At 42.3% G+C, this 26411-nt stretch overlaps 1 protein-coding gene across 6 annotated transcripts in view; it reads left to right on the top strand.

Moving 5' to 3' along the window:
* The first annotated feature begins 13990 nt into the window (after positions 1-13990).
* The window catches only part of LOC132394669 (butyrophilin subfamily 1 member A1-like), a 398499-nt gene continuing 386078 nt past the window's right edge, over positions 13991-26411 (top strand). The window contains exons 1-3 of one of the 6 annotated variants that reach the window (XM_059971033.1): positions 13991-14098; positions 15093-15233; positions 22632-22710. In XM_059971033.1, coding sequence (XP_059827016.1) covers positions 22653-22710 — 58 coding nt within the window. In that variant the 5' untranslated portion in view covers positions 13991-14098; positions 15093-15233; positions 22632-22652. Of the gene's footprint in view, positions 14099-14963; positions 15234-22631; positions 22711-26411 lie in introns of those variants that run through there. The other 5 variants (XM_059971036.1, XM_059971035.1, XM_059971034.1 and 2 more) reach the window with 5 other exon arrangements.

Here is a 26411-nt window from a genome sequence, read left to right as displayed (position 1 = left end):
TCTCTCATGTTATTTCCTTGCCCGCCTCCCTCTGGTGTTCTTCCCCCCTCCCTTCTTCTTTCACCCATGGCCTTCCGTCTCTTTCACCAATCAACTTCCCAGCTTTTGCATCATCCCTCCCTCTCCAAGTTCACCGATCACCTGACACTTCTCTCTCCCCCTCCCCACTCCCCCCACCTTTCAAATCTACTCCTCAGCTTTTTTTTCCAGTTCTGACGAAGGGTTTTGGCCCAAAATGTCAACTCTACTTTTTCCCATAGATGCTGCCTGGCCTGCTGAGATCCTCCTGCATTTCCTGTGTGTGGCTCGGATTTCCATCTGCAGATTTTCTTTTGTTTGTGCTATTATCAAAGTACCACCTTGAGCTGACTCAGCCAAACTCTGGTCATTCTGGAGTTTTTTTTGAATTGTTAGATATTTCCTCATCAACGAGTCAGCCTTCATGTAACCATTTCAGGAGGTAACATGGCCAGAGGCCAGATAGAATTGGTCTCCTGCATTGTTGAAAAGCATTCGCTTTTACAGGTGACTGGTACACTACAGTTCAGAGATGTGTTGCTGAGACGTTTTTATATCTGAAAGGATATAAAAAACAACAAACGGGAATTCTCTCTCAGGCTGGGCCATGACCCTCGTTAGGACTTGGGGATGGAGACGACAGGGATAGAGAGAAAGTAAGAGAGGCAGAGATTGAGGGAAAGCTGTCGAGTATCTTTGGTTCCCTCTGACAGTGTGTTGTGTAGCAAGGTTTAGTGATTGGTTGATAAATATTACTTTATCACTTGTACTGCTTTATTAACCATTATTTCTTTCTGTATTTTATTCTTTATATAACTCAAAGTGATTTTCTCTCACTTTTAACATGTGTACAGTACCTCCTCTGTTTGCGGATTCCTCTTGCTGCTGATTCAGAAAAGAGCAACAAACAAATATTAAAATATATTCATTGCACAATTGACATTGTCAGCAGGAGTCAGCATAATGGGGGCTATGTTTCACAAACCACAGGTGGGTTGCAGTCTGGGGTACCAGGTATATGGACAACACCCATGGTTTCGGAGCAGTGGCAACATATTGTCCTCCAGAGAAGCAAGAGGGAGAGCAGGAGTAGTTACGTCCAGGCTATGGAGCCACTCTGATAAATAACTTAGAGCTCCCCGATCCGGGGGAGAATAAGGGTACGACCTGAATTTAATTGAATTGACTTTATTCCTTGCATCCTTCACATACGTGAGGAGTAAAAATCTTTACATTATGTCTCCATCTAAATGTGCAATTATAGTAATTTATAGTAATCAGTAATAAATAGAACTGTCAGTACACTCAAATCAGTGTGAGTTCATCAGTCTGACGGCCTGGTGGAAGAAGCTGTCCTGTTGGTCCTGGCTTTTATGCTTGGTACCATTTCCCAAATGGTAGCAGCTGGAATAGATTGTGGGTGGGATAACATGGGTTATTTACAGGTCTTCTTTGCACACCTATCCTTGTAAATGTCCTGAATCACTCTCTGCAGAATCCTGCGATTAAGGGAGGTACAGTTCCCATACCAGTCAGGATGCTCTCAATTGTGTCCCTGTAGAAAGTTCTTAGGATTTGGGGGCCCATACCAAACTTCCTCAACCGTCTGATGTGAAAGAGGTGCTGTTGTGCCTTTTTCACCACACAGCTGGTGTGTACAGACCACGTGAGGTCCTCAGTGATGTGGATGCCAAGAAACTAGAAGCTGTTTAGCCTCTCAGCCCCAGATCCATTGATTTCAATAGGGGTTAGCCCATCTCTATTCCTCCTGTAATCCACAACCAGCTCCTTTGTTCTTCTTGAAAGGTCATGCTATGGAAAAAGACATATGACCTATTGGGCAGCAGATCAAGATCAGGCAGCATGTCTGAACAATTAGCACCCTGGTACACTCACCGCAATTATAAGCAAATGCTTTGAGAAGCTGGTTAAAGACTACATCTGCAGCTTGCTACCACTCACACTGGGCCCCTCTACAATTCGCCGACCAACAGAACCTGTCTCCTGATAATGCCACAGCCACAGCACTACGCAACATCTTCACTCACCTGGGGAAGAGGGGTGCATACGTTAGAATGCAGTTCCTGGACTACAGTTCAGCATTCAACTCCATAATTCCCTCCAGAGTTGACAGGAAGCTCAGAGACCTTGGCCTGCACCCCACCTTGTGCAGCTGGATCCTGGACTTCCTATCGAATTGCTGACAGTTGGTAAGGATTGGTTCCCTCACCTCTGCCCCGTTGACCCTCTACACAGGTGCCCCCAGGATTGTGTCCTGATCCCCTCCTCTACTCCCTTTACACCCACGACTGTACTGCCACACACAGCTCCAATCTGCTGATCAAATTCGCAGATGCCACAGGTTCGATCGGCCTTATTTCTGGTGGTGATGAGACAGCCTACAGAGGAGAGGTTGACACCCTGACACAGTGGTGCCAGGATAACAACCTCTCCCTCAATGTCCAAAAACAAAAGAGCTGATTGTGGATTACAGGAGGAACGGAGACAGGTTCGGCCTGATCAACATCAATGGGTCTGCAGATGCAAAAAATTATTTACTCTGCAAACTATGCAATGGCTTTTCATTCTGTGGAGAGTTGCACAGAGAGCATCAGGTCCCCTATCCCAGTCCCTCCCTCTCCTCGTACATAGAACAGCAGACAAACACCACACTTGGTTTGCAGGCAGCTTCAGTCACTGGAAAGCCAGCGTACAGGGGTGGAAACCCACTGCATTAAGTTCAGTCACAAATAAATTTACAGCAACAGGTCAAGAGAAGAGCTTCCTGGAGAAAGCAGCTGCCTATTGTAAATCGGGTCTCGCCCAGATCTGGAAATATGACAGGTCGACTCCTGCCACAATAGCAATGCCTGAACTATAGTTGGACATAATTCAGGTCCTTCACTGGCAATTCTTTGCACGAGTGCAGATCAAGTCCATACCCTGAAGGGATTGCAGAAATAACTAGTTGTTGAGGGAACGCGCAAGTAACACAACTGGATAATGGGTCTCATTTCTCAGTTCATGCCACAAACAACTGGTTGCAAAGGCAATTTATTGTCAAAGTAAATTTTATTATTAAAATACGTATCAGGGAGAGCCCTGTTGGCAGTTGATGGAGTAACATCGTTTTAGATTGCTCCTACCCTATTTACTTCATTGTCTGCTACCAGTTTCTTTTTGAAACCTTATTATAATTCTTTAATACTGCTCTACTGTGGCTGGGAAAAATAAACAAAAGCTTCTGCAAAGAAAGGGAAACGGAAAATAAATCCCCAGTCACTTTCGATTCAATCAGTGACTTCCTTAAACGGCAAAAATTGGAATTTTCTGAGGAGTTTCAATGACTTAATGGCAAATTGGATACAATCCAATAAACTTTAAATGAGCATGAGAATCGAATTCTGGAAAATACTGCAAAGCTGTTGCCACTTGAAGAGGATGTTGAAGATAGAATTAAACTCTGCAAAGTGTTATCTTTATCCAATGAAAAATTAATGGAAAGGATTATCAATCTAGAAAATAGAAAAAGGAGAAATAACTTGCGAATTCTGTGTCTTGAAGAATCAATTAAATGTGTTGACCCTAAGAAGTTCTTTGCAAACTTTCTGAAGCAGCTATTCCCTGTTTTATTCACTTCTGAGCCAAAGCTTGATCGAGCATATCACTTGCTGATTTCGGCCACTATCGTCGGCAGCAAGATCTAGGTCGGTCATTCTAAGTTTTCGTGAATTTCGTATTAAGGACCTTTTAATTCGCCATACTCATCGATAAGTATTGATCAATTTTCATGGTTACAAGATCAGATTTGTGGAGGACCATTCACCTGAAGTTATGATTGATTGTACGAAACATAAAGAAGTAATGTCAGAAAATTACAACAGAGGATTTAAGCCATCTCTTCATTTTCCCGCCCCTCTGCGTATTGTTTTAAAGGACGGATTGCAAAATTGAATAAAGTCGGTTGAAAATGCTAAAGAATCTCTGAAGGCTGAGGTCTAACACTGTTATATTTCTCATTTGATCAATTTTTTTCTTCTGTTAATATGAATTTGAAATAAGGTTTCAATAAGCTTACATTTTGGCTGTTCATATATTGTTTTTGTTATATTTTTTGATACTTTTTATTATATCAATTTTTGAGGCTTTATTTTAATATATCTTTCTTTGAATTTGTTTAAATTGGTCCTTTTATATTTTTGAATACCGAGTTCTTTTTCTTTTAATGTTGTGCCTTGGTAGGGACATAATTGACCTTGAAGAACCGGAGTTTCTGTCAACAGGATTTTTTGAGGAGGGAACTTTTTAGTTGTTAGCTCGCTGACTTCTGGCTTCTGGCTTTGGGTGGGGAAGGGGATAGGGCCTATTTCCCTCTGGGAGCTGTGTTGCGCTGATTATATGTTTGCTATTTCTGACCACTTCCCTGTACTTTTATCTTTAAATCTTCCTGGTCCTATCCCTATGAGTAGATTTTGGCAATTTAATTTAACTCTGTTATCTGATGAAGACTTTTTAAAATTCATGGAGAATCAAATTACTCTTTTGTTTTGAAGAAAATACATTGGAAGAGATGTCTAGTCTTATTATTTGGAATACGTTTAAAGCATATATCTGGGGTCAAATTATTTCTTAACCTGCAAACATTATTAAAAAAGTTAACAAAGAGAGAAATGAACTAACTAATCAGTTAAACCAACTGGACCATAAATATGCTTCGGTACCCAATCCTGAAACATATAAGAGACGTATTGAAACCAAAACTAAATATGATCTTCTTTTAATGTATCCAATTGAAAGACAGCTTTTAAAAGATAGAAGTCAATTTTATATTCACGGAGATAAAACTGGTAAGCTACGGGCTAATCAATTGAAGCCATTTATAGCCAAGTGGCAAATTAAAGAAATATGTAAAATTAATGGGGACTTGACAACTGACCACTTTGAAATTAATGACACTTTTAGGGAAATTTATTCCAAATTGTATAGTTCTGACTCTGTTAATGATAATATTGCAATGAATATTTTTTAGAACAATTAAATATTCCTAATCTTTCGGTAGATGACCAGAGGCAATTGGACCAACTTATTTCTCAGGAGGAAATTGCTCAGGCTATTCGAGAATTGCATTCTGGGAAATCCCCAGGACCTGATAAGAGTTTGGAAAGTTTTATAAGGCTTTTTCTTCCTTGCTTATACCACATTTATGTTCTTCCCTTACAGATTCCTTTAAGGTAGGAAGGTTACCACAGTCTTTTAACGAAGCTTCCATTTTGCTTATTCTTAAAAAGAATAAGAATCCTACTGCATGTTCTTCGTATAGATCTATCTCTTTACTCAATTTTGACACTAAAATTTTATCTAAAGTTTTGGCTCACAGACTTGAAAATATTATATCTTCTATAGTTTCAGATGATCAGACAGGAATTATTAAAAATCGATATTCCCATGTTATTATATGGCATTTGTTAAATATTATGCATTCTCCATCTAAGGAAATATCGGAATGTGTGATATCTTTGGATACGGAGAAGGCCTTTGACAGAGTTCAATGGAATTATCTTTTTACATCCTTAGAAAAATTTAATTTTGGACCTAATTTTATTCATTGGATTAAATTACTTTATTTATTTCCCTCCACTTGGGTTCGTACCAATCTTCAGAATTCTAAACCCTTTAAACTCCAACATGGGACTAGACAAGGTTGTCCTTGGAGCCCTCTGCTTTTGGAATTGGTATTAGAACCCTTAGCAATTGCTTTTCGAGTATCTAAAGAGATTACTGGTATGTTAAGGAGAAGTAATATTCATAAAGTGTTGCTTTATGCTGATGACTTTTTGCTTCTTATATCTAATGTTACAACCTCTTTACCATTTGTGTTCCATTTACTGACTAATTTTAGTCAGTTCTCAAGATATAAATTAAACTTACGTAAGAGTGAACTGTTTCCCTTAAACAATTTAATACCAACTGACATTAACCTTCCTTTTAAAATTTGAAGAAAACAATTTACATATTTAGGAGTAACATTACTAAGAATTATAAAGGTTTATTTAAGGAAAATTTTTTAACTTTAATGAATTATGATAAAAATACACTTTCTAATTGGTTGCCTCTCTCTTTATCACTGATTGGCCAAATTAATTCTATTAAAGTGAATATCCTACCTAAATTTATATACCTTTTTCAAGCTGTGCCTGTTTTTATTTCTAAATCTTTTTTGACTCTGGATCCAATTATTTCTTCCTATATATGGAAAAATAAAAAACCTCGAATAAACAAAACTCACCTTCAAAAAACCAAACAGAATGGAGGCTTTGCCTTACCCTACTTTAGGTTATATTACTGGGCAGTTAATATATGAAATATTACGTTCTGGATCTATTACATTAACCATGAGAATTGTCCGATATGGGTCTCTTTGAAAGTCAACACTGTTATGAAATTTTCCATTATTTCTTTACATGGATCCTCACTTCCTTTATCTTTAAAGGAAGTAACTGACAATGTGGTGGTCAAACATACTTTGAGGATTTGGTTACAGTTTAGAAAACATTTTGGTTTATTGAGATTGTCCCTCTTTAGTCCCATATTTTCTAATTGTTTTTTTTAAACTATCTACAATTGATTTATCTTTTAAAGAATGGGATAGATTGGGTATTAAACGATTTCAGGATTTGTTTGATGGAGGGAATTGGTATTCTTTTGTGCAACTTTCAATGAAATTTAACCTTTCCAATACCCACATTTTCCATTACATACAGATTAGAGATTTTTTAAGATTTCAATTACATACATTTCCTACAAGTCCAGATGAGAATATAATAGATACAATTATTAATCTGAAACCCTTTGACAACAGCTCAATATCCTACATTTACAGTCTGCAGTTGGGACTAAAAAAGGCTTCTTTAGATAAAATTAAATGAGACTGGGAAAAGGATTTACAGATTTTCATATCTGAAGAGAGCTGGAAGATTATTTTAAAATTGATTAATTCATCATTATGTACTCGTCATTCTTTAGTACAATTCAAAGTGGTACATAGAGTTCATAAGTCTAAAGAGAAGCTCTCTCGTTTCTACATAGATATTTCACCTTACTGTGATAGATGCACTAATGGAGTGGCCACACTAATTCATATGTTTTGGACACGTCCAAGCCTTGAAAACTTTTGGAAAGATGTATTTCAAACCTTTTGTGTAGTTTTAAGTCTAAACCCTTGACTGCTGTGTTTGGTATTGTTGAGGATAGTGCTACAATACTGAAGCCAGATAATTTGCAGGTATTGGCCATTATGTCTCTTATGGCCAGGAGGGTGATCTTGCTCAAGCGGAAGGGGGCCGCCCCACCCACTAATGGTCAATGACTATCTGATCTTATGTTATGCCTGGATCGAGAGAAGATTCATTGTTCTATTTCTGATTCTAAACATGATTTTCTAAAGTTATGGGGACCCTTTCTGAGTTATTTTCATAATCTTTGAACTGTTATTAAAGTATGGATCTGAGCCATTATTATTATTTTGATGTTACATGGTAAGGATTTTTTCCTTCTCTTTCTTTTAACCAACCAGCTCATTTTGGTAGTGGGGGTAGACTTTTTTTAATAAAATAAAATTATTTTATTTTATTTCATTTCATAATTCATTTTTTTTCACCTGATTGATTTGGAATATGGGCTACTGTGATCATATTACTGTCATCTAAATGTAATGAAATTCATATTACTTACTTGTATCCTTATGAATTTTGTATTTGTATTCAGCAATTTATATATTAATAAAAATATTGAAAGAGGAAAAATACATCTATGTCATCATATACTGTACAATAGATGACCTCAACAGACACACCAGTGGAGTGTTGCCTCACCTGGAAGGACTGTTTGGGGCCCTGAGTGGTAGTGAGGGAGGAGTGTAGGGGCAGGTGCAGCACTTGTCCTGCATGCAAGGATAAGCACCTGGAGAGAGATCAGTGAGGAGGAACAAATGAACAAGGGAGGCACATGGGGTGTAATCCCTGCAGAAAGCAGACAGTGGAGTGGGGGAGGGAAAGATGAGCATGGTGGTGGGATCCCACTGGAGATGCCAGAAGTTTCAGAGAATGATGTGTTCAACACAGACACTGATGGGGTGTGTGTGAGGACAAAGGAACCCCACCCCTGGTGGGATGGTGCTTGCAAATATCTGTAGGGTCTTTATTAGACTGATGGAGTGAGAGGTTGTTGCATTGCTGAATTACTCTCACTGCAATCTGAAGAATGTAATTTCCCTTTCAGCAATGTAATTTTAGATCAACAATGATCTACAGATCTCACAATCTCACAGACTTAGCTCTCAAGCAAGCAGGAACGTCACCTTTACAGTAAGTGGATGAAGGTTCTCACTATGGTGAGCAAATGTGCAGTTGCTGAAGAACAACATTGAGGACTCGTGGCAAGATCGCTGTAAAGAAGGACAACCAGGGACTCTTGTATTCTATGTTTGAATGAGACATAACTTACTAACAGGGTGCCAGGTACGGTGATCAGACCTAAAGGCTGCTTGATTCACAGGATGGACTGAACTGCTGATTCAGGAAAGGCAAAAGGAGGAGGTGTGTGTTTCATGACAAACACTTGGTTGTGCTCCACTTGGCGGTTTTATGACCTTGAACACCTAACAATAAAATGCCAATTGTTCCATTTGCCTAGTGAATTCTCATCTATAATCCTAACCGCAGGTCACATACCACCAGTGGCTGAATATAATCAATCGCTTAAGATACTGTATGATGCCATCTCCAAACAAAAAACAGTCCATCCTGGTGAATTTCAAATCATTGTCGAGTACTTCACCCAGGCTTGCTTGATGAAAACCCTGCCCGCTTATCAGCAGCATATAACCTGTAGCACCAGAGGCCACAACAGACTAGACCACAGGCATGCCTACCACTCCATGCCCAGACCGTATTTTGGTAACTCTGGTCACATACCTACATACAGGGAGAGGTTAAAGAGCAGAACTCCAGAGATTAGGATAACAAAGAGGTGGTCATTGGAGGCAGTGGAGCGGCTATGCAATTGTTTTGAATTGTTGGACTGGGCCTTGCTCAGGACACATCTGTGGATTTGAATTAAATACACCATGGCTGTAATTGACAGTTGTAGATGAGCGTGTCCCCACAAAATTATTCAAGTCTTCCCCAACCAGAAGGCCTGGATGAACCACGAGATCCACAATCTGTTGAGAGCCAGATCAGAGACATTCAGATCTGGTGACCAAGAAAGCTTATCACGAGCCTGTGGTCTTGTTTCTGTTTCTGTTACTTTAAGAGCGCCTGAGTGAGACGGGAATATGATGTCAGTCACAGGCTGTCGCAGTCTGTGGAGGGAGGGAGGGAGGGAGGGAGGGAGAGAGAGAGAGAGAGAGAGAGAGAGAGAAAGAAGCTAGTGGCATTTCTGCTTGTCACTGTCTGGAACTCCTATGCCCAAACGGTTGGGTTGATCATCGAATGCAGTGCACAACGGATATGGGACTCTCACTTCGTATAATCCATATGTGTGGATGTTGTGGAGTTTCTCGAGTGGTATCACTTTTGTTAACCCTTACCTGGAATCGGGGTGGTATGTGGTAACCACTGTGAAGATGATATTCCTATGTGACTGTCACCTGCTGTTATTCCTGAGTGGATTTGGAACAACTCGACAGACAAGATCTTCGACGATTACTTTTTTGTTTTACCAGCGTAGAACCTGTGGAATTCGACGTAATCACCCTCTCTGTCCGTTCTACCCTGGATGACAAATCTCTCTCTTATCATTTATTCTGTGGATTACTGAACCTTACCAAGTTCTATTCCTAAGCTTGATAGTCAATCACACACAATAACACTGTTAACTTTTGTTTATCTTGTTCAGTTACTATATTATGAGTAGATACTAATAAAGAAAGTTTTTTAAACATTAAAACCTGACTCTGTGTGAAATCTCTTGCTGCCGGTTCGTTTCTAAATGTTACAAATACGTAACAAGCTACAAGAGGTCCAAGTACAGTACGATGTCTGGAAAACCATCTCACCAACCAAGTTGCAATTCCTGACCAAGTGAAGGTTGCTCGACAGTGTGTCAGGGCTTGAATACTGTCACCTCTTATAAAATTAAATCAGGTGACATAGGTGGCAACAGAGATTCGCTTCCAAATGAGCTCAAAGCCTTCTATACTCACTTTGATGATCAACACATGGAGAAAACATCACAAATTCTCACAGCCCCTGATGATCCTGTGATTCCAGTCTCTGTGGCCGACGTGCAAGCGATGTTCAGGAGGGTGAACCCCTGTAAAGCATTTAGCTCAGATCGTTACCTGGCCAATTATTAAAGACCTGGGTTGATGAACTGGCTGGAGTAGTCACTGAGATCTTTACCCTCTCATTCTGGCAGTCTGCTTCAAGCAGGCGTCAATTATACCAGTGTCTAAGAAGAACGTGGTAACTTGCCTCAGTGACCAGACCAGATGAATGGCACCCTAGGGTTCTGAAAAAGCTAGCGTTAGAGACTGTGGAGGCATTATCAATGATCCTTCAAAAATCATTGGACCCTGGCTTGGTGCCAGAGGACTGTAAAATTGCAAATATCACTCCACTCTTTAAGAAAGGAGGGAGGCAGCAGAGAGGAAATTACAGACTCAGAATCAGATTTATTATCACCGGCACGTTTTGTGAAATTTGTTAATTTAGCGGCAGCAGTTCGATGTAATATATAATATAGAAGAAAAAGAACAATAATAAAGAAATAAATTTACAGTATACTTGTTGAATAGCTTAAAATCATGCAAAAACAGAAATAATGTATATTAAAAATGAGGTAGTGTTCATGGGTTCAATGACCATTTAGGAAACAGATAGCAGAGGGGAAGAAGCTGTTCCTGAATCACTAAGTGTGTGCCTTCAGGCTTCTGGACCTCCTACTTGATGGAAAACGTGAGAAAAGGACCTCAGTGGTCGGTAAGATGTTGGAATCAATTGTTAAGGATGAGGTTATGGAGTACTTGGTGACACAGGACCAGATAGGACAAAGTCCGCATGGTTTCGTTAAGGTAAAATCTTCCCTGGTGAACCTGTTGGAATTCTTTGAGGGGATTACAAGTATTTTAGATAAAAGGGATGTTGTACATTTGGACTTTCAGAAGGCCTTTGACAAGGTGCCACACATGAGGCTGCTGACCAAGTTAGGAGCTCATGGTATTACTGAAAAGTTACTAACATAGTCAGAGCATTGGCTGATTGCTAAGAAGCAGTGAATGGGAATAAAAAGATCCTTTTCTGGTTGGCTGTTAGTGACTAGTAGTGTTCTGCATGGGTCAGTGTGGGGACCGCTTCTTTTATGCTGTATATCAATGCTTTAGATGTTGGAATAGATGGCTCTGCTGCCATGTCTGCAGATGTTAGGATGCTTGGTAGAGGGGTGCTGAGGAAACAGGTAGGCTGCAGAAGGACATACAGATTAGGAGTATGGCCAAGAAAGGGGCAAATGAAATACAATGTTGGAAAATGCTTGGTCATGCACTTCGGTAGTAGAAATAAATGTGTGGTCTATTTTCTAAACAGGGAGAAATTCCAAAAATCTGAAATGCAAAGGGATTTTGGAGTCCTTGTACCAAACACCCTAAAGGTTAGCTTGCAGGTTGAGTTGGTGGTGAGGAAGGCAAATGCAATGTTAACATTCAAGAAGCCCAGAATACAAGGGCAAGGATGTGATGCTGAGGCACTGGTGAGACCTCAGCTCGAGTATTGTGAACAGTTTTGGGATCCTCATCTACAAGCGATAGTGCTTGCATTGGAGTGGATCCAGAGGAGATACACAAGAGTTATCGTATGAGGAATGTGTGATGGTCCTGGGTCTGTATTCACTGGAATTTAGAAGGATGAAGGGGGATCTCATTGGAGCCTTTCAAAGGTTTGAAGGCTGAGAGAGTAGATGTGGAAAGGATATTTCCCCAGGTGGGGGAGTCTAGGACAAGAGGGCACAGACTCAGGGGAGAGAGGGGAGTCTATTTAAAATGGAGATGTGAAGAAATTTCTTTTGCCAGAGGGTGGTGAACTCGTGGAATTTGTTGCCACATGCAGCTGTGGAGGCCAGGTCGTTGGGTGTATTTAAGGCAGAGATTGATAGGTTCTTCATTGGACATGCAATCAAAGGTTACGGGGAGAAGGCTGGGAATGGGCTTGAGGAGGGGAAAAAAGTTTGCCTACTGGAGCCAAAGAAAATTTCATCTCATTAACCCTGGAACATCTGGACAGCAAAAATGAGATCCCCCTTCATCCTTCTAAAGATGCATACATCAAGATTCTCTTTATTGACTGCAGCTCAGCATTTAAAACCAATTTCCCCTCAGTGAGCTTCAGACTGTGCTCTCACCTCCTCCTTCTGCAGCTGGAGCCCCAACTTCCTCAATTACAGACCAGTCAGTCCAGATTGGGAACAACATCTCCTTTGGGATTTCCATCAGCACAGTTGCACCACAATACTGTGTGCTTAACCCTTTAGTCTACTCGCTTTTCAATGTGCGGCTAAGCACAGCTCCAATGCCACATTCAAGTTTGCTGATGACATCACTGTCATACGTCGAATCAGATAATGAATCAACATATAAGGGGGAGACTGACAATCTGGCCGAGTGGCACCAGAACAACAACCTCTCACACAATGTCAGCAAGACCAAAGAGCTGATTCCTGACTTTAGGAGTAAACCAGAGGTCCAAGAGCCAGTCCTCATCAGAGGATCAGAGGTGGAAAGGGTCAGCAAATTCCTCGGTATTAATATTTTTGAGGATCTGTCCTTGGCCCACTTTGCAAGTTCAATTATGAAGAAAGCACAGCAGCACCTCTAATTCCAAAGGAGTTTATGAAGATTTCTATGACATCTACAACCTTGACAAATTTCTATTGTGTCAGAGGAGAGTATATTGACTCTGGCTACATCAGAGCCTAGTATGGAAACACCAATACCCTTAAACAGAAAATCCTACAAGACGCACTGGATACAGTCCAGTCCATCACAGGTAAGTCCTCCCCACCAGTGAGCATATCTACATGAACCACTGTCACAGGAAAGCTGCATCCATCGTCAGGGACCCCTCCACCCAGGTCCTGCTCTCTTCTTGCCGCTTCCATCAGGGATAAGGGACAGGAAGGAGCCTCAGGACTCACACCACCAGGCTGAGGATCAATTATTACCTCTCAACCATCAGGCTCTTGAACCAAAGTGGATAACGTCATTTGCCCCATCTTTAAAATGTTCCCCACAACCTATGGATCACCTTCAAGGACTCCTCATCTCATGTTCTCACTATTTGTCACTCACTATTATTTGCACAGTTTGCACACTGGTTGAATGCCAAAGTTGGTGCAGTCTCTCGTTGATTCTCTATGGATATTTATTTATTTAAACATTTATTGAGATACAGTGCAGAATAGACCCTTCTGGCCCCAGCAGCACACTGCCCACTGCCCCAATGTAATCCTAGCCAAATCATGGTACAGTTCACAATGTCCAATTAACCTCCCAACTGGTCTGTCGTTGGTCTGTGGGTGGAAACCAGAGCACCCAGAGGAAACCCACTCGGTCATGGGGAGAACACACAAACTCCTTGTATCTGGGTCGCCTGTACTGTAAAGCATCGTGCTAACCACTGGGCTAATGTGCCAATGATGGATTTATTCAGTGTGTCTGCAGGAAAATGGAACTCAGGTGTGCATATGGTGACATATATTGACTTTGTTTCGGCACCATTCAGCCAGGTACCGTGTCACTCCTGTAAACTGACTCATTGCCAGCTGGGATTCACCGTGATATAATTGGCAAACTTGTTTAAACGTGTGAGGAGCCATTTCAAAGAAACTTTTGTTTTCCGGCCTCGCTGACAAGCTCTGTGACACAGACTCCGCCTCTGAACTTGAGTTTTATCGGACTTTGACTTTCAACAATAAAACAGGCGAGTCCTCACAGGCAATAAACTCACACAAAATCCTGGAGCAACTCAGCAGGCCAGGCAGCATCTACGGAAAGTGTACAGTCGACATTCTGGGCCTAAACCCTTCGGTAGGACTGGGAAAAAACCCGAGGAGTAGCTTTATGTGGTGGGGGGGGGGGGGAGGAGGGAGAGAAATATTCAAGGCGAGAGGTGAAACCTGAATCGGGAGGGATGAAGTAAAGAGCTGGGAAGTTGATTGGTGAAGGAGACAGAGGGCCATGGAAGAAATAAAAGGGGGGAGGGGGAGAGGAGCACCAGAAGGAGGCAATGGGTGGGTAAAGAGAAAAGGTGAGAGAGGGAAAAGGGGATGGGAAATGGTGAAGGGGAGGAGGTTAATAGCAGGTTTGAGAAATGATGTTCATGCCATTAGGTTGGAGGCTACCCAAACAGAATATAAAGTGTAATTCCTCCAACAAAGTGTGGCCTCATCACAATAGTGGGGGAGCTCACGGATAGACATATCAGAATGGGAATGGGAAGTGGAATTAAAATGGGTGGCCACTGGGAGATCCTGATTTACGGGAGGCCACAGTTGGAGCACCGGACACAGTATATAACCCCAACAGACTCACAGGTGAAATGTCACCTCACCTAGAAGGACTGTTTGGGGCCCTGAATAGTAGTGAGGGTGGAGCTGCAGGGCAGGTGTAGCACTTGTTCCGTTTGCAAGGGTAACTGCCTAATGCGAGGGAAATCAGTGGGGAGGGACAATTGCACAAGGAAGTTGCACAGGGAGCGATCCCGACAGAAAATGGAAAGTGGGTTAAAAAGGTGGGGGGAGGGGAAAGAGAAACACACGGTGATAGATGAAACTGGGAGGGGGAGCGATGAAGGAACTGGGAAATTGATCTGTGAAAGAAATACGGGTCTAGAGAAAGGGGAATCCAATGGAGAGAGGGCAGAAGGTCATACAGAAAGAAAAGGGGGAGGAGCACCAGAGGGAGTTGTCGGGCTGGTGTTGTCCTCTCCAATCCCCTACACAGTTTCACTCTTTCCGTCCCGCCTATTTAACTGCATCCATTTTGCGGAAAAGTACAATAGTTTTAATTTTTCCTCTGGCAGCTGCCGTGACGCCGACTTTGTGGGGCTCCTCACCGAGGAAGTTCTGCTCTGAGGTCGCTTACTCCACGTTACTGCTGAGCGCTCGTTACAAGTTTCCCCGCCAGGAGTGGGGAGGGGGATCCGCCTGAGGAAGCTAATCCGGTGAGTGGGGCTCAGGATCAGGGGTCACCGCACGGGAGCCACCTGGACAAAGTGGGTCACTTTCCTCTTTCCGAGCGCAGTCGGTGAGAGGGAGACCCGCCGCTACCGGCCGGCCCACGGCCCCGAGATCGGCTCCGCCTCGTTACCGGAGCCGGAGCGGCGAACCTGTCTGCTCCGGAGAATGGGGAGAGCGAGAGCTCGGCCGCTCAGGGAGGCGGAAGCCCTGAAGACCCTGAGACAAAGGAGCAGAATCCATCATGGGTGACCCTGATCCCACTGAACCCCGCACTCTGCCGTCTCGCCGCACCCTCTGATACCCTGACCAATCAGGAAACTATCAACTTCCGCCTTTAATATACCCACGGACTGGGCCTCCACGGCAGTTTGTGTCAGAGATTCACGACTTATGGCTACAAAAAAATCCTCCATGTCTCCGTTCTGAAAAGTCGCCCCTCAGTTTTGAGGCTTGCCCTCTCGTTCTGGACACGCCCATCACAGTGAACATCCTCTCCACATCCACCTGATCTGGTCATTTCCACATTCGGTAGTTTTCAATGAGATCCCCTCTCCCCGCATTCTTCTAAATTCCAGTGAGTCCAGGCTCAAAGCTGCCAAACGCTCCTTGTATGTTAACCCCTTCATTCCCGGAATCATCCTCGTGAACCTCCTCTGGACTCTCTCCAATGACAACCCATTCTTGCTGAGATATGGGGCCCAAAACTGTTGGCAATACTGTCAGTGCAGCCTGACTAGTGTGGTATTATCTCAGCATTATCTCCTTGTTTTGTATTGTATTCCCCTTGAAATGAAAAACAGCATTGTTTTCAGGGACTTTTGCATGAGGACTCCTAAGGCCCTTTGCCCCTCTGATGTTTGAATTTTCTCCCCATTCTGCACCTTTGTTCCTTTTACCAAAATGCATTATCATACATTTCCCAACACTATTCCATCTGCCACTTTTTTGCCCATTCTTCCAATTTGTCAAGACTTTCTGCAATCGCATTGCTTCCTCAGCACTACCTACCCCTTCACCTATTTTTGTATCATCTGTGAACTTTGCCACAAAGCCATCAATTCCATTATCTAAATCATTGATAAACAATGTGAAAAGTGGCAGTCCCAATACTGATCCCTGAGGAATACTACTAGTCACTGGCAGCCTACCAGAAAAGGTCCCCTTTATTCCCATTCTCTGCCTCCTGACTGTCAATCATTCCTCTATCTATGTCAGTATCTTTCCTGCAATGTCATGGGATTTTATCTTGTTAAGCAGCCTCATATGTGGCACCTTATCAAATGTTTTCTGAAAATTCCTGTAAATGACATCCACTGCCTCTCATTTGTCCATCCTGCTTGTTACTTCCTCAAAGAACTCCAACAGATTGTCCGCAAAGATTTCCCTTTACAGAAACCATGCTGACTTTGACTTATTTTATCATTAGTCTCCAGGTACCCTGGAACTTCATTCTTAATAATAAACTCCAACCCTTTCCCAACCACTGAGGTCAGGCTAACTGGCCTATCATTTCCTTGCTTTTGCCTTCCTCCCTTCTGAAAGAGTGTTGACAGTTGCAATTCTCCAGTCCTCTGCAACCAGGCCAGAATCAAGTGATTCTTGAAAGATCACGTCTGATGTCTCTGCAGCAACCTCTCTCAGGATTCTGGGATATTGTCCATCTGGACCAGGTGGCTTATCCACATTAAGATCATTGAGTTTGCCAGCACCTTTTCCATTCTAATACTAATGACACTCCCTATTGCTCCCTGACACTCGTGGACCTCTGGCACACTGTCAGTGTCCGGCACAGTGAAGATTGATGCAAAGAACTCATTAAGTTCATCTGCCATTTCTTTGTCCCTCATTACTACCTCACCAGCATCATTTTCCAGTGGTCCAGTATCAACTCTCACCTTCCTTTTACTCCCTCCATAACTGAAGAAATACTTTCAGTATCCTGCTTTATGTCATTGGTTAGTTGGCCCTCGTGTTTCATCTTTTCCCTTCTTATCACCTTTTTAATTGCCTTTTGTTAGATTTTGAAAACTTCCCAGTCATACAATTTCCCACTCACTTTTGCCCTTTCCTTGGCTTTTATGCCATCCTTAACTTCCCTTATCAGCCATGGTTGACTACACCTGCCATTTCAGAACTACTTCTTCTGTGAGACATATCTATCCTTTGCCTTCTGAACTATTCCCAGAAACTTCAACAATCTCTGCTGTCATCCCCGCCAGTATCCTCCTCCAATCCACCTGGGCAAGCTCCTCTCTCATGCCTCTGTAATTCCCTTTATTCCATTGTGATGCTGATACATCTGACATGCTTCTCCCTCTCAGACTACAGTATGAATTCAATCATATTATGATCACTGCCTCCAAAGTATTCCTTTACCTTAAGCTCCATAATAAAATCTGGATTATTAAATAATACCCAATCAAAGATAGCCTTTCCCGTTGTAGGCTTAAGCACAAGCTACTCTAAAAAGTTGTCTTGTAGGCATTCAACAAATTCCCTTTCTTGCGAGCCCACACCAACCTGATTTTTCCAATCCCCTGGCATATTGAAGTCCCCCATTACAATTGTGACCTTACTCTTATTAGATTCCCTGTCCAGCTCCCTTTGCAATCTCCCATTGAAAACTGGATGGATCCTGGGGTTTGTTTATTTACAGCAGTGACTTTCAAAGTTAAAAGTAAATTTATTATTGAAGTACATATTTCACCATATACAACACTGATTCATTTTCAAGTGTCCATGTTCAACAAAACCATAGAATAATAACTCTAACTGGTTGAACACACCGACTGGGCATTGAACCAGTGAGTGAAATACAATGATCTCTGTAAATACAAAAAGAAAGAAATATCATAAGAGGAACGTTTGATGTCTCTTGGTCTGAACTTGCTGGAATTAAGAAGGATGGAGGGTGGGGAATCTCATTGAAACCTTTCGAATGTTGAAAGACCAAGACAGAATGGATGTGGAAAGGATGTTTCCCATGGTGGGGGAGTCCAGGACAAGCGGGGACAGCCTCAGGATAGAGGAGTGCCGATGTAAAACAGAGACGTGGAGAATTTTCTTCAGCCAGAGGGTGATGCATCTGTGGAATTTGTTACCACATATCGTCATGGAGGCCAGGTCGTGGGCTGTATTTAAGCCAGAGATTGATAGGTTGTTGATTGGCCACGGGATCAAAGGTTACGGGGAGAAGGTCGTGGAATGCGTTTGAGGAAGGAAAAAAGAGGATCAGCCGTGATTGAATAGTGGAGCAGACAAATGGCCTAATTCTGCTCCTATATCTTTTGGTCTTATAATAAATGAGCAATAAATATCAAGAACATGAGTTATTATGAGCAATTTTGTGGGGACATAGCTGCTTTTTACAAACTCCATGACAACCATGGTGTATTCATTCATATCCACAAATGAGTCCTTGAACATGGCCCAGTCTGCTGACTCGAAGCAATCCTGTAGCCGTTCCTCTGTCTCCAGGGACCACCTCTTTGTGGTCCTAATTTCTGAAGCCTTGCTCTTCAGCCTCTTCTGTGACAGCTGTCAGACTGTGACGGGCACTAACTGGCTGGAAGGAGGAAGGAGGGAAACTTTCTGTTCCCTGTGCTGAAACTCATTGGCAGGGCTGTGGGGGCTTCCCGGGTCTGGGTGTCGAGGCAAACTGCACAGTTCATTGGAGAGTTCCCACTCCTCCCTCCGCTTTCACTCTTGTTATTTGTGTGTTTCCGGGCTGTCTTGTTGCACATTTCATATTTCCATCACTTATTGATTCAGTCGGAGGTTGGGACAGGGGTCTTGTTGGAAGTCTTTAGAATCTCATACAGGAGATTGATGGTCAGAGATGAACTGGATATTGTGTGCTGAGAAGAGGAGGACAGCATGAAGCATATACACTGAGAGACTGTTTGAGATGTTTGTCTTAATGTCCTGTCTTTTGGACTAAAATGTGATTTCAATTTTCGGAACCTCATATTTTATTTGTTACGAGGGGAGGCCATTTTGGTCAGGGAGTCCGTGTGGAATCCAACAGCAGTGACTTTTGTTCAATTTCCCTGTTATTTCCCCAGAAACTTATTACTGTTGGGTGCCAAATGAAGTAGGGGAATTTACAGCAGCCAATTAACCAATCAACCAACCCAACTCTGGGATGTGGGAGGACACTGGAGTTCCCAGGGGAGACCCATCAGTCTCAGACTGTGCAACTCCCAACAGACAGTCCCAGACAGGTCAGGATGGAGCCAGTGTCATTGATTGAAGTGAAGAAGCAGCACCATTGCTCTTTATAATCTAAAAGTTGCAAGCAATTGTCTCCCAGGACTCTCAGTCCTGTTAGTCACAGTCAGTCTGTGAGAAGCTGTTCCAGACATTCTGAGTGAACACAAATTGTGCCCAGCAGACGTTGTTTGTCCGCAGGCAGTTCCACATGTGGGGGGGCTTGGAGAGGTGGATTTCCAGCAGCTTGACGAAACACTGACTCTCAAATTCTCCATCTTGATCTAGTCATGGCCAAGAGTTGGTCTGAAACATGAGGGTGATTCTCAGTAACTGTTTCCTCAACCTCAGAGAGTCCAAATGGAGAACCCCACTGGATACAGTCCTGATCTGTAAATTGCTGATCCTTCTTATCAAAAGGTCACAGCTCAGGATATTGCACTTCCCTATTGAGTTTAATCTAAGCTTTTTGAAAGGACATGATTCCATATTGTTACTTTGGAAAATTTGTTTGCTGATGGCCTTAGCAACATGTCTCTGAACTGTAGTGTGCCAGTCACCTGTAAAAGTTAGTGCTTTTCTGCAATGCAGGGGACTCATTCTATCTGGCCTCTGGTCACGTTGACTCCTGAAATGGTTGCATGAAGGTTGACATCTAATAATTCAATAAGCTCAAGACTGACCTGAGTTCAGCTGCATCAGCTGAGGGTGCGACTTTGATAATTGCATCAATTTGCTCTGAGGCCTTGAACTTGAGCATCAGTTTGACAGGCCATGTAATGCTTTAATATTTGTGGAAATTGGCATTTTGCATGCTGACACTGATTCCATTGAACTACAGTCTGACCGTCACTACTCCTGTAGCTCCATACTGAAACCAGGATTTCACAGATGAAGCAAAGAACATAATCAGCTGATCCAAAATCTCATCTGTGGTACAGTGCATAAACTCTGGTGCTGTTTAACCTCCACACGCCCTTTGTGTGTGTTAATTGTGGGACATGTCAGTCACTGGATTCAGGCCCATCTGCTGTTCAGTGATGGATGAATTCATCTTACTGAATTCAATCGCCTGTCAAAGTTGCATTAAAATTGAGTTATGTGTGTGAACATTCATGTCGCAATTTCATCCCACAGCATCACTGTTTCACCCTGCATTGGAATGACTGGAAATCGGAGCGGCCCAATCACAGCTCAAATGGGACAGAATACCATGTCTCCTCAGACAGCCCAGTTCATGCACAACTGCTTCTTTTGAGATCTGGAGAAGAGTTTGGGTCTTGTGGAAGGTGTGAGTGGCTTGTACTTCCACATGGATCTTCACTTTGAAATCCTTTAAATTTGTGTGTGTGTTTGTGTGTGGGGGGGCTACTCCATTTGGTGGGGGTCAAACACCTTCCTCCGTTTTTAAGCTGAATATCCTTTCTGAGTTTAATGTGAATCCAGTTTAATACTATGCCCCACTGGCGTCTGTGTTTTCAAACTGCTGGATTACCACAGTGAAGCTGCTCTGTGAATCTAGGCACAGCCCCTTATCATTATCATACAGATACTCCTCATTCATATCAGCCATCAGGAATTTAATGCTGGTGTTTCTCTCCCTTTTGACAGTATTAACTGTTTTTTTCAGTAATAGTTCTGATAACAACCCTGGTCTGCACGCAATCACAGTCATTATACATTCTCTCCATTGTACAGGACTTTGCAACTTAAAGCAAACTTGTCTTATTTTTCCCATTTTGATGAAAGGTCCTTGGACCAAAACATTGACTCTTTTTCCTTGCAAATGTTGCCTGGCCTGCTGAATTCTTCAGAAATTTGGTATACACCGCAATACATTTACTTGTATATAATATTCCACTTCTGAATAACAGCAAGTTGTTGAAATGAACAATTTTGTCAACATTCTCTTTTCTTTCCACAATTTTACCCTTTATTCTCTGCCATGTATTAAAAGCCTAGAGTGCACTTAACTCTTCTGGAGTTAATCAATACTTGTCCATTTGTTTAAACTGTGGGGGAATTTCTCCTTGTCTATGTTTTATACAAAGCAAGAAATAACACAAAATACATTAAGTGCAATTTTTGACAGTGAAAGTCTTGATTGTACTCTGCCACTGTTTGCAGCCTGGTTTTTCAGTTGCTCCATCACTTGCTGGCCCTTTGTGAGAAATGTTGCTGCATATGTTGTTCATGACAAACTTTGTGGCTCATGTTGTATTATTGGTTCAGAGATTAAATGACCAGGTTGTAATCCTGACCTCAGGTCTTGTTTGTGGAGTTTACACATTTTCTCTGTGACTGTGCAGGATTGCCCTGCATGCTTAGCTTCCTCATGCGTCCCATAAACTCTCAGATTGGAAGGCTAATTGGTTGCTGTAAATACTGTAATGACCAGAGGAACATTTGGGGAGTTGATGTGAATGTGGGCAGAATAAAATGAATGAGGGAAGGATTAATGTCAGTGGGTGTTTGGTGTTAACACAGACTTTGAGGACCAGCTGGCATGTTTCCATCCTGTTCCGTTTTCTAAATCTATCAAAGTCAATAAAATATGCTATTTAAAAGGATCTAGTGCTTTTGTGGCACATATGATGAATAAACTCTTCACAAATGAGGGAACAGGAATCCCATGCTTCCTGACCGCTCCTCAGCAACATTTCCCCGTTACAATTCCCATTGACTTGCCCAGCGCTGGTCAGAGTGTTGTTGAATCTTCACGAACAACTGGTTTAAACATCTACAGGAACAATATTTTTACTAATATGATACTGTGATGATTGTACCTTTGTATTATTGAACATTATACTGTTCTGAATTATGTAAATACATTTTACAAATATAATTATTGAAACCTTGACAATAATTTGACTATTTTAAATCAAGTTTGTTGGTTAGAAATGTTTTCTACATTTCTAAGGTGAAGTGGGGTGTTCCGTGCTGAACCTGGTGCCCCTTTGCCCAGTAACTTGTTCCCACCTTGTGTGGAGAGGTCAAGGGCATTTTTCACAGGTTATTGGGAGTGGGGTTGGTGAACGTTGGTGCTGAGGACAGTGGGGGAGGGAATGCTCACAGCTTCCCCCAAATGACAGGACTAACATCTCTCTCTCTCTCTCTCTCCCCCTCTCCCCCTCACTTACTCCATAACCCACAACCCCTCCCCCTCTCCCCAGCCTCTCGACTCTTCTGCTGAGATGAGAGTGATTCTCTGCACTCTGCTGTTACTGAACGGGATTCTCATCTCACTCCAGGGTAATTATCACAAAATCTTGTTTGATTATGCTTCTTTATCTCACAGAGTAGACACTTGGAATCAGAAGATGAAGCTTTTTATATTTATTACCTTATGAAATTGTCCACACTACTTAATTGCAATAAATGAATGTCCCATTCCTCTCCTTGGAAGTGAGATTATTGATGTCTGTAATTACAAAAAACTTTTCAAGTGCCTCTTATTTGGTTACAAAATATAAATTGCTAATATTCATATGAATTAATTTGTGAGATAGATGGAATGTATGAGCATTGAGTTTAGTTTTTGGTGTGTATCTAATCATTTCTGTTACAACTCCCAATAAACTTCTAGACACACACATGCGCCGACAAACGCGCACACACAACACAGACATGCAGACACACAATTCTGCAGGTACTGGAAATCCAGAGTAACTCAGTAAATGTTGGAGGAATTCTGACAGGTCAGGCAGCATCTGTGGAGGAGAATTAGAAGTCACTGTTTCGGGCTGAAATCCTTCATCCGGACTCCAGTGGTCCTGGATTCCTACGATTCCTTGCTGGGCCTTTCCTTTTTCACCAGCATTGCGTTTGGTGGATCAGACACACCCTGTATAGGAACCCTTCCCCAGCAGTGTCTGAATGGTGGAACGCCCTCCCCAGAAACACTGGGAGGCATTCACCTGAAGCAACGGGGCAGTTCAAAGAAGGAAAACATCACCACATCCTCAAGAATAATTGATGTACCAATCTTGTAAATTGAGGAAGCAAAGTTTGGTTTGCATCCAGCAATACTTGTGAGGCCGGGTCATCATTAGGCACTGTGCCAAATTCATGGCGTATAAATGATCTGATATCTGTAAAGGAATGTTAAACAGGCCGTGAGTAACAAGCCAGGAATTAAGTCAGACCAGCCTTTCAAAGTGAAGATCCAACTCAATGTTGGTAGTTGTTAATTATGTATATTTCCACTAATTACATTACCCTACAACACCCCCCTCCCCATAGTTCACTAAAACCGGCATTGTGAACCTGTCCGGAGTTTGGACGAGCCTCCCAGCTCAGGTTCTGTGTTCCATGGGAGGAGGAACAGCAGGTGCCTCGGCTCCTCCAGAGGAGTGTTGACACGCTCATGGTCATGTTGTGACACCAGGTGCATGGTAGCAGAATCCTCCAAGTCCTGGTGGGTCGGTTTAAGGCGATCTATGAAAATATGTTCAGATCTACCCCTCTTATCTGTGATAACGGTCTTTTCTCCCCAGTCCAAAATGTGAAACATGCCATCGTTAGGGGGCCTAAGGGGATGTTAATGTGCATCATGGCAGACAAACACAAATGAGGCAGAATGTAGGTCAACAGGAATCCAAGATTACACCATGAGGGGAGGTAGGAATAGGTGGAAAGGAATTGAATTGACCGAGGAGGGTGGAACGCTTTGAATGGTCGACAGGGCAGTCGTGGTGCCAGGAATGAATTCACCTGGCACTCGGAATGGCTGCCCTTATACCAACAGCCATGGATGACTGCAGGTCCTCTTGGAGCTGTTCTGAGCCCCAGGAGGACCCACGGGAGATGATCATGCCAACACCCATAGATCAGGGAACCCTCAGGGCAGCCTTTCAGGAGCGGTGAAACCACTCACATAGGCCATTGGACTGTGGGGATACGCTGTGGTGTGAGGAACCATCTCTGCTAAATTCCAGAGTGTGTTGGTAACTTGTCGTCAGGAACTTGCATCTGCCTAATTCTGCTATATATCTCTAAGCAATCGGACACAGAGGGAAATTGTCATGTAGATATTTAGAGCAGCCTTTCTCAAACTTTTTCCCTGGAGGAACTGTGAAATATTTTTTATGTCTCCAGGAACCCCTGCATAAAAATTATATCTACAGCTCATGGTACCTTAGTGTGATCAGTAGGTTGTAGATAAAATAATTCAAAAATAATTGTCAATGCTCTTTTGAATAGAGAATGTATTTTTAACTGACCTTCCTTGAAAAGAAAACAGACAGTTAAGCTTAGTTTACCTTTCTTGGAATTAATCTTTCTTTCCCTTCCATAACTTTTAAAAACTCATAAGGCAAACAATTTTTTTTTCAACTCTGGGTCAAAGCTAAGATAGCACACATGGATTTCACCTTCAACTGAAATGAGATGATTTTTATCCTTGCTCTTGTTGCTTGTTCAGCAAGGAAAAGCTTGCTCACATGTGTAAGAGGTTGAAAACTGCAGCAAAATGTTCATTGCTTTCCGATGAATGGCAGGATACTCTTCAAACCTAATCTTCAGTGCACGATCAGAGTGCAGCTCACAAAGTTCATCCTCTTCTCTCAAAGTCAGGTTTTCAGGCTGAGCAGAAGATTCAGAGAAAGGTTCCCTCACCCAGTCATACTCTTGTGTTGAAATGGAGAGAAATGACTGTTAATTTTGTTCTGCAGTTTTTCCAGGTGCTTTTCAATAAGAGTCAAGACTTTCTGATATCCTTCCTCACTCTCAAGCCCAAACAGCAAGAAACATATCAAGATTTTTTTTTCTGCAATGTGATTTTTCAAAGGATTCAGTTTCCTTTTAACTCCAAGAAACTTGTCATGAAGTCAAAACATTTTCTCCAGGACATTGCAGAGCCTTGTTCAACTGGTTCATATGATGAAAAAATGTGTGTTAAGTAGGCTAGTTTCTGAAGCCATTCTTCATCTTCAAAGCACTCAGCAAAATCTGGCCCACTATTTTCTAGAAAGTACACCTGCAATTCACCGTTCACTCAAACACCCTGTTGAAAACTCTTCCTCTGCTCGGCCACCAGATTTCTGTATGTAGCAGGAGATTGGTGTGCTCTTTGTCCAGGGTTTCTCACAGTTCATTAAACATTCTCCAGTGATCTGGTCTTAAAATTACTTAATAACATGCTTCCTGAATGCTTTAAATGACAGTGACTTTATTTTCAAAGCTTTAATCTTTTTTTAGAGATTCCAATAGCTGTTTAAAATAATCAGCACAATTATGTGTCAAGTGGCTGTGATTTGTAGTTAATTGTCTTTTCAATGTTGCTGAAGCCATTGCTGCTTTTGTAAGTTGTTTGTTACAGACTGGGCTCAATGGAATCGGACAACGTGGATCACCAGTCCATGTAAAAACCATTGATGAGCAGCTCTCATTGTATAAATGGACTATTGTCTGTCCACTGTTGCACTACCTCAGTGAAATGACTCTGAAGATTGTAATTCTGCTTCATTAACCTTATCAGAAATGACCATAGGCCTAGGCCAAGCATCCTCTTCCATCTCACACATCCTCTTCAGAAATCGCCACACTGGACCAACTTCAGAGTGAAAATTTCCCTCCAAATTTTTTACTTCGCCTGTAGTTTGTTCACTTCCAAAAGTCAGTTGATGGTGTGTAAGGGGAAGTCGGGTGAGGTCACGCCTACCGTCCACTTCTCCGTGCTCTCACCAATTACCAACGGCCTCCAGATCTCACGTCAAAAACTGAGAATGGACTCAACCAAATAAACACTGTCCTACTGTGCACTGCCATACTGGGCTGAGGTTGCCAATGGGGCTGCTCGGTCACTGCCCACCAATCTGAGCGCTAGCATCATGTATTGCGCGAAGTTCAAAAAACAATTTTTTTTTAACATCATGATCATGATCTCTCGCAGAACCCTGGCTGAAAAACCTGCAAATGATTGATGAAGGTCAATACACTGTATGCCTGCTTAA

Source organism: Hypanus sabinus, chromosome 5 (assembly GCF_030144855.1).
Source record: "Hypanus sabinus isolate sHypSab1 chromosome 5, sHypSab1.hap1, whole genome shotgun sequence".
Classification (NCBI taxonomy): Eukaryota; Metazoa; Chordata; class Chondrichthyes; order Myliobatiformes; family Dasyatidae; genus Hypanus; species Hypanus sabinus.
Note: the sequence above shows the minus strand (reverse complement) of the source record. Positions and strands in the feature narration are given on the sequence as shown.